Source organism: Lithobates pipiens, unplaced genomic scaffold, assembly GCF_037356315.1.
Source record: "Lithobates pipiens isolate NorthernLeopardFrog02 unplaced genomic scaffold, aLitPip1_a1.2 Scaffold_41, whole genome shotgun sequence".
NCBI lineage: Eukaryota > Metazoa > Chordata > Amphibia > Anura > Ranidae > Lithobates > Lithobates pipiens.
The window spans coordinates 7,885,579-7,894,828 of record NW_027507861.1 but is presented as its reverse complement, the minus strand read 5'-3'; the positions used below and the strand labels follow the sequence as shown (position 1 = coordinate 7,894,828).

General features: G+C 46.6%; 1 protein-coding gene across 1 annotated transcript; it reads left to right on the top strand.

Annotated features, from left to right (window-relative positions):
* The first annotated feature begins 7,945 nt into the window (after positions 1–7,945).
* LOC143956737 (olfactory receptor 52L1-like) lies at positions 7,946–8,960 on the top strand. The gene has a single exon (XM_077466926.1). It carries the CDS (start codon positions 7,946–7,948, stop codon positions 8,894–8,896), a length of 951 nt encoding a protein of 316 aa, XP_077323052.1. The 3' UTR covers positions 8,897–8,960.
* The last annotated feature ends 290 nt before the right edge of the window (positions 8,961–9,250 follow it).

Below are 9,250 nucleotides of genomic sequence, written 5' to 3'. Positions count from 1 at the left end.
TTGGATTTTGGGCCCCTCTGTGTGGTTAGGCTGTCTCACACATGTGGTATCCCCATACCCGGGAGGAGAAGCAGAATGTGTTTTGGGCTGTAATTCTAAGTATGCCCATGATGTGTATTAGAAATACCTTATTGATTGACAAAAATACATTTTCATTTTTTTTTTCTGCATTTTCCAAAATCGTGTGATAAAAAAATGAAGTCTTCAAAAGTCTTCAAAATGTGGTCATTTTGTGGGTGTTTCCACTGTCCTTGTTCTCCACGGTCTCCAAAAAAGATGCTAGTCAGGAAATTGGAAGCCTGAACGACTCCTTGGATTTTGGGCCCCTCTGTGTGGTTATTAGGCTGTCTCACACATGTGATATGTCCATACTCGGGAGGAGTAGCAGAATGTGTTTTGGGGTATCATTATAAGTATGCCTATGATGTGAGGTCCCATTTATTTGCCTCTAGTAGGCAAATTCTGGAAATGATGTCCACTAGTAGAATGTGGGCTCTATGGGACTTGGTTCAACTCACCAGAATAGATGAGGCTCATATGACCTTCATAGCCAGGTAAGACTGGAAAGTAGCAGAAATCCACTTTTCTTACATAAATAACTGCCGGTAAATTAAAAAAAAAAACATATTGGAGTGTTTACCTTCAAAAATGTGATCATTTTATAGGTGTTTTTCACTATCCTGGTGCTCCAGGGCCTCCAATAATGTAGTAGGTAGTCTGGAAATTAGATGTATAATTTATGCTCATAGAAAGCCTGAAGGTGCTCTTTGGATTTTGGGCCCCTGTGTGTGGTTAGTCTGTCTCACACATGTGATATCTCCATACTCGGGTGGAGTAGCAGAATGTGTTTTGGGGTATAATTATAAGTATGCCTATGATGTGAGGTCCCATTTATTTGCCTCTAGTAGGAAAATTCTGGAAATGATGTCCACTAGCAGAATGTGGGCTCTATGGGACTTGGTTCAACTCACCAGAATAGATGAGGCTCATATGACCTTCATAGCCAGGTAAGACTGGAAAGTAGCAGAAATCCACTTTTCTTGCATAAATAACTGCCGGTAAATAAAAAATACAGCGTAGAAAGTTGATACACAAGACACTTTGTAATTTAATAATGTTACTTTCCATTTCAATTCGCTGTCATTTTCTACAAACAATTCAAGCAATATGGCGACCTGGACGCATTCTGTAGACTATTATATAAGGAATACCCCCAGAAATGAAATTTTCCGCTCATGTTATTGGTTGACTGATTTTAGGTATCAATCACTAGGCCACATTTTAGACATCAATAAGAATTTCAATTTTGGTGAGATACTTCCCAGGGGTCAACTGTTTTTTCCTCCTTAAAACAATGAGATTTGCTCAGGTGGTTACGATGAAGGCTGACCCTCCCATTCAAGGATCAGATCCTCCCATTTAGGGATCAGACCCTCCCATTCAAGGATCAGATCCTCCCATTTAGGGATCAGACCCTCCCATTCAAGGATCAGATCCTCCCATTTAGGGATCAGACCCTCCCATTCAAGGATCAGATCCTCCCATTTAGGGATCAGACCCTCCATTCAGGAGAAATAAGACCCTTCTACTGAGGCATCCGACTAGGGTTGCCACCTTTTCTTCAAGCCAAACCCGAACACTTTTGCGGCACACAGCAATTATTTTTATTTTTTTTGCAGTAAACACTATAGGATTATAAAAGACCTGGGACACATTTGGGTGCCCCAAGGGGAGTAGTATTGTAACGCACAGAGCGTGCCAGTGGGTGTGGCCAAATTGCTCTTGCTGACACCATTACCCTGTCAGGGCTGGGCTCAGACCTTCCTTCTCAAAGCTCAGCTGTCCGCTAATTGCCAGCTCCTTTCTCTCCACAGTGACTCACCTGTTGATGATCCTGCTCGTCAGTCCTGCCTACTTAAGTTGTCCAGCCCAGATGATCTCTGCCTTCGCCTTGGTCACATGTCTAGAGAAGCTCTCCTGTGTTCCTGTTAAAGACTTGCTTGGCTGACATTCCTTCTGGCTCCAGATCCTGCTTGCTGTTCCACTACGCTTATCTCTGGTTTACTGACATTTTGACATGTCTAACAATCCGTTATGGCTCCTGAACTCTGGCTATATTTTGACTATGTTTACTCTATTTACCTTTTTATTATTATTAAACAAGTGTGATTTAAATGTATTTTTGTCTCAGTCTGATTCATGGTTTCTGACACACCCCACCCTTCAGTGATGCCAAACTTGCCCTTAAACAGCCACCCGCAGTGGAAAAAACAGATTTGTGTATGACTATCTTGGTTACTTGGGGAGCCACAGCCTGGTCTGAATAATGTGTCCGGGTCTCAGGTGGACTGAAACCCGGACACATGATTCAAAACCTGTCCGGGTGAATCCTGGACAGGTGGCAACCCTACATCAGACCCTCCCATTCAGGAATCAGATCCTCCCATTCAGAAACAAAACCTTTCCATTGAGGCATCAGACCCTCCTATTCAGGGATCAGACCCTCCCATAAAGGCATCGCACCCTGTGAATCAGACCCTCCCATTCAGGAATCAGACTCTCCCATTCAGAAATAAGACCCTTCCACTGAGGCATCAGACCCTCCCATTCTGGGCTCAGACTCTCCCAAAGAGGCATCAGACCCTCCCATTCAGGAATCAGACCCTCTCTTTAAGAGATCAGACCCCCACATTCAAGAATCAGGCCCCCATATTCAGGGATCAAACCCTCCCAAGTCAGAAATAAGATCCTTTCACTGAGGCATCAGACCCTCTGAAGGAGGCATCAGACCCTCTGAAGGAGGCATCAGACCCTCCTATTTAGAAATCATATCCTTCCATTCAAGGATCAGGCCCTCACATTTAGGGATCAAATCCTCTCATTCAGAAATAAGACCCTTCCACTGCGGCATTGAACACTTCCATTCAGCCATCTTTTTACATTCCTCTAGGTTATTTGAACTTCATGTTCTGGAACTAGTACCTTCTCTACTAAGGTTCTCCAGCTCTCCTGGTTTGGCCACTAGGGCAGTGATGGCGAACCTTGGCACCCCAGATGTTTTGGAAGTACATTTCCCATCATGCTCATGCACTCTGCAGTGTAGTTGAGCAACATGGGAAATGTAGTTCCAAAGCATCCGGGGTGCCGAGGTTCTCCATCACTGCACTAGAGCATCAACAATCATCACTCCGCAACACCACCAGACGCTCTAATTTTCTCTATTTCTTCTCACCAACCAACGACACTCCCTTTTTTATTCCCTCGACTTCTCCCGAGGTAAGTCCAAAGCTATAGGGACACTTAGTGGCCATATTAAAAATTGCACAAGACTTAGAGGGACAAAAAAAAACTGGACCTGGTCTCCAAGTCTCTACTCCCCAGGTATAGGCTCGCCCAAGTACCCATAGGAAGGAAGGCCATCTTTTTACATTTTAATAGGTTATTTGACCTTCATGTTCTTGAACTATTGCCTTCTCTACTAAGGTTCTCCAGCTCACCTGGTTTGCCCCTTCTGGAGGATTAGTTCCACCTTGGCCCCCGGGTGGTTCAGCCACTCAGTAGACCTTTATGCCGCATACACACCATCGGATTATCCGGCGGACTCCACTAGTAAAAGAGCAGAAGATACCGGAGGAGTCCAGCGAGAAGACCCAGGAAGACGGAAGAAGGGAAGACCCCCGAAGCTGTCTAATAAAGTATTTTAAGAACCTGTGTTGTGTTTTTTTTTTATCTACACTTTTTTCCCCCAGGTGAATGGGTAGGGGTATTAAAGGGGGCTCCCAGATTCTGATAAGCCCTCTGCCCGCAGACTCCGACAACCAACGGCCCTGGTTGTTGGGAAGAAGCCCTTGTCCTCATCAACATGGGGACAAGGTGCTTTGGGGTGGGAGGGCTGCAGGGCACCCCCCTTCCCCAAAGCACCCCTCCACGTTGAGGGCACGTGGCCTGGTACGGCTCAGGAGAGGGGGGGGCGCTCGCTCGTCCCCACCCCCTTTCCTGACAGGCTGGGTTGCGTGCTCAGATAAGGGTCTGCTATGGACTTTGGCGGGACCCCCACGCCGTTTTTTCGGGGTAGGGCTTCCCCCTTTAAGTCCATACCAGGTGACAGGGCCAGCGACGTGTCAATGTCACCGATGGAGGCGGCGACATTGACTTCCTGCGCTAGTCCCGGCTACCTGGAGCCACGTTCAAAATGAACGGACTTTACTCCGTGTGTGGGCAAGTCCGTTCATTTCAAAAGTCCGGCGGACTCCCGGCATTAGTCCGGTGGATTGTGCACCGGACCTAGTCCGCCGGAAAAGTCCGGTCGTGTGTGGCAGGTCCGCTCGTTCGGAAAGTCCGGCGGACTCCCGCCATAGTCCGGTGGATTGTGCGGCGGACCTAGTCCGCCGAAAAAGTCCGGGTCGTGTGTGGGCAGGTCCGCTCATTCGGAAAGTCCGGCGGACTTCCGCTGCAAAGTCCGGCGGGTTGTCCAGTCCGATCGCGTGTATTAGATGCATTAGATGCTTCAAAAAGATGACCCTACTATACTTTAGCTAAAGATTCCAACTTCAGTCCTCAATACCCCCCAACATATCAAGTTTTCACCTGTAAATCAATGTCTTGGTATTTATGAGACCTGTTTTATCGAAGGGAAATTCCCAAAACATGGCCTGTTGGGGGTACTTGAGTGCTGACCATGGCACTAGGGCGGTGATGGAGAACCTTGGCACGCCAGATGTTGTGGGACAACATTTCCCATGATGCTCAACTACACTGCAGAGTGCCAGAGCATCATGGGAAATGTAGTTCCAAAACATCTGGGGTGCCGAGGTTCACCATCACTGCCCTAGGGCATCACCGGTCCTCACTCCTCTCCACCAGACACTCTACTCTTCTCTACTTCTTCTCACCAACCAATGACATCAGCCTTGTTTATTCCTTCGACTCCTCCTGGAGGTAAGTCCAAAGCTATAGGGACACCTAGTGGCCAATTGCGCAAGACCTAGAGGGACGAAAAAAACCCTGTACTTGCTACGGGCAGGCATGGTCTTTACGTTTTTTAAACCCTCTTGTATATAATTTTCTCATAGAATAAGAAATATTTCCTGGTAACAGTTCTACCATTTTATAAATGCACCGGAACATTCTACGATATGAATAATTGTATGAAATAAATTTGTGGTCCTAGAAAGTCCCCAGCTGGGAGTTTCGTCCACCCCCCCCTCCCCCCGGAGATACATGAATACAAAACATAATTTTCCATGGATATGGGGCCAGGGTCACTAGGGGATGAACACACATCCTTCCAGTATGGTCTGATAATGAGCAGCGCCCCCTGGGGATCATCTCAGGTATATATGTCTGACCATGCTAGAAGACTCTCACATCTTCCCAAAACATCCACTCAAACCTGACGCCATCTACAGGGTCCAAATCACCAAATCATCGCACGAAACTCTCCAAGGAAAGATTCGAGATGGAAAGGAGACCTGCCGAGGAACCGATCCACGGAGAAGATCCTCTACACACCGCGTGAAGATCGCCTGAATTCATCGGTAAGGGACATTTTTGTAACCATCTTAGCACATTTTAAATATGCATTTTGATGAGGGTTTTTTGTTAACACGCGATTTGGCTCTTTTTCTCCCCCTTCACATGAACTATGATGACCCCCCAGTCTTAGTCCGGAGGGTTCAATACTGAGTTGGCCCTTTGCAGATATAACAGCTTCCATTCTTCTGGGAAGGCCGTCTACAAGGTTTAGGAGGGTATCTATGGGAATGTCTGACCATTCTTCCAGAAGAGCATTTGTGAGGTCAGGCACTGATGTTGGACGCAGTCTCTGATCTAATTCATCCCCGTTCTATCGGGTTGAGGCCAGGATTCTGTGCAGGACAGTCAAGTTCCTCCACCCCAAACTCGCTCATCCATGTCTTTATGGACCTTGCTTTGTGCACTGGTTCAAACCATTTGGTGGAGGGGGGGATTATGGTGTAGGGGTGTTTTGCAGGGGTTGGTGTTGGCCCCTTAGTTCCAGTGAAGGGAACTCTTAAGGCATCAGCATACCAAGACATTTTGGGCACTGATGAGGCAGAACTGATAGGCAGCACTGATGGACATTGATAGGCGGCACTGACAGACACTGATGGGCACTGATGGGCAATGTGATGAGGCAGAACTGATAGGCGGCATTGATCGGTATGGATAGGCGACACTGATGAAGTGTCAATAATGGGAACTGATAGGTACTGATAGGAGGCACTGATGAGCATTGAAGAGGCGGATCTGAAGGGTACTATTAGGCTGCTCTTATGGGCACTGATAGGAGGCACTGATGGGCACTGATAGGCAGCACTGATGGGTACTGATAGACAGCACTGATGGGTACTGATAGACAGCACTGATGGGTACTGATAGACAGCACTGATGGGTACTGATAGACAGCACTGATGGGTACTGATAGACAGCACTGATGGGTACTGATAGGCGTCACTGATGGGCATTGATAGGCGGCATTGATGGGCATTGATAGGCGGCATTGATGGGCATTGATAGGCGGCATTGATGGGCATTGATAGGCGGCATTGATGGGCACTGATAGTGATGAGGCGTCACTGATGGGCACTGATAGGTGACACTGATGGACACTGATAGGAGGCACTGATGAAGCGTCACCAATGGGAACTGATAGGCACTGATAGGAGGCACTTATGAGACGGAACTGAAGGGTACTGATAGGCTGCCCTGATGGGCACTGATAGGAGGCACAGATGGGTAGGCAGTGTTTATATTGTTATCAGCAGTGATTGGACACAGCTGATCACGTGGTAAAGATCCACTCCCCCATGTTATTGGTAGGACAGTCTCTTGCCTATTAGCCCAGAAATTGGCCAGAACTGTTTATGAGCGTTATATGTTAGCAAAAATCCTCCCCGCACAAATTAGACACTAAGATACTTGCATACCCCCTAAGCCTAAATGCCCCCTTCTCCCAGCACAAATCTGTCCCCATGCTAAACTCCCCCCTCTCAGCACAAATCTTTACCCCCCACCCTTTAAGTTCGAATCCTCTCTTTCCCCAAAATCTAAAAATAAAATCACCCCTCTTTGCACAAATCTTCTACCCCTTACATTTTCCATCCAAGCACAAATCCTTCACCCCCACTCCAAATCCCCCTTCCACCTCAAATTCTCCCCACAATCCCCCCCTCCTAGCACAAATCCTCCTCCCCCTCCTAGCACAAATCCTCCTCCCCCTCCTAGGACTAATCCTCCTTCCTCACCCCCCTTCCAACACAAATCCCCAAAAATCACCCCTCCTAGTACGCCCCCCCTCAATTTCCCCTCTTAGAACAATTCTTATCCCCTGTCATCCTTCAAATTCCCCCTCTCAACACAAATCCTCATTACCTCACGGTGCTCCCCCCACCTCATATGATACCACAGTGCCCAGGGCAGCCGCCCCTCTCCTGCCCACCCTTGTCCCGGCTCTGCACATTCCTCAAACCCTGTTTGAACCCAGTTTGATCTGAACCTAGGTACCTTTGGCTCATTACGAAGGTTTGTGAACGTTCCCCGAATCCACCCCCAGAGTGCTTGGCTCAGTACAATATAAAAATAGGCTTTTTATCCTTCAGAATTCTTCTTGATTCAATTACAACATGAATGAGATAACATAATATTATATTATTATATTATTTTTATATTATTATTATATTTATATTATTATTATTATTATTATTATATTTTTTTTTTAAATGATTATTATTATTTATATTATTATTATATTATTATTATATTTATATTATTATTATATTATTATTATTATTATATTATTATTATTATTATTTATATTATTATTATATTTTTTTATTATTATTATTATTTATATTATTATTATATTATTATATTGACTTTAGACTTGTTATTTTTTCAGGAAAACACATAAAAGTCTCTTCCCGGAATGGACATTTTAGATGAAAATCGCTCCTGGCCCGTCTCCCACACGGAATTCATCCTGCTTGGCTTCCCTGGGATCTCGAGGTCCCGAAATCTCCTGTCTGTTCCGTTTCTTATCATATATTTGGTGATTTTGACTGGAAATGTCCTGATCATCTACAGAATCTGGGTGGAGCAAAGCCTGCACTCCCCTATGTACATCCTCATCGCTCTGCTCTTCTCCGTCAACGTCGCCTGCACCACCGCCATTGCGCCCAAGGCGGTCCTGAGCGTCTTGTTGGGGATGGATCGCGTCTCGCTGGTCACATGCCTGTTCCAGATGTTTTTCATGTACACAACGGTGATGTTTGAGTCCGACGTCCTGCTTCTGATGGCTCTGGACCGTTACGCGGCCATCTGTAGGCCCTTGCGCTATCATGACATCATGACCAGCCGCTTGCTGGTGCAGCTATCGATGATCGGTCTCGTTAAATGCAGCCTGTTTGTCTCCCCGATTATTATAGTGACCGCCCAGGTCTACTTCTGCTCTTCTAACCTCATCTTGGACTTTGCCTGCGAGAATATGGTCCTCCTGAACCTCGCCTGCGGGGACACTGACCGCATCCAGATTGTGGGGCTCATGGTGAGGGTTGTGGTGACGGCCCTGGACATCACACTGCTCCTCCTTTCCTATGGCTGGATCCTTGAGGCCACCATGAGGATTATTACGGGGAAGGAACGCCATAAGACGCTGCACACGTGTGGAACGCACCTCTCCGTGGTGGTTCTGAATTATTCCTGCGGTCTTCTCTCCTCAATCGCTTACAGGTTGCCTATCTCATTGGACGTTCAGAACCTCACCAGCGCCATTTATTTTCTGCTTCCCGCAACTGTACATCCGCTAATCTATGGCTACAGGGTGAGGGAGATCAGAGCATGCTTGGTAAAGTCTCTGAGATTGAATAAAGGTCTTTAGTCACTTCACCATTGTTTATATGAATGTAGCCAAGTGCCGGGCTACGGCAATATGGGGAGGAGACATTGCCCTTTATTCTTCTCTCCCTCTACTGAGATACCAATGTTATTCTGCACCGTCCTCCTCCAGCCAGCAAGGAGCAGCTGCCAGCCCTCAGACTTCTCTTCAGAGTGCTGAGAATCCTGGGAGTTGTAGTTTGGGATGGCAGACAATATAATGGGACAAATGGACTTTTTACACTACAGATCCCAATAGACACTGTGCAGTAGGAGGAGTGGGGAGATGACTTTTATTAAAATGCCTGGGAAAGTCCTTCCTCATGGCACCAAAGGAGTTAGAAGAGCGAGCACCTCT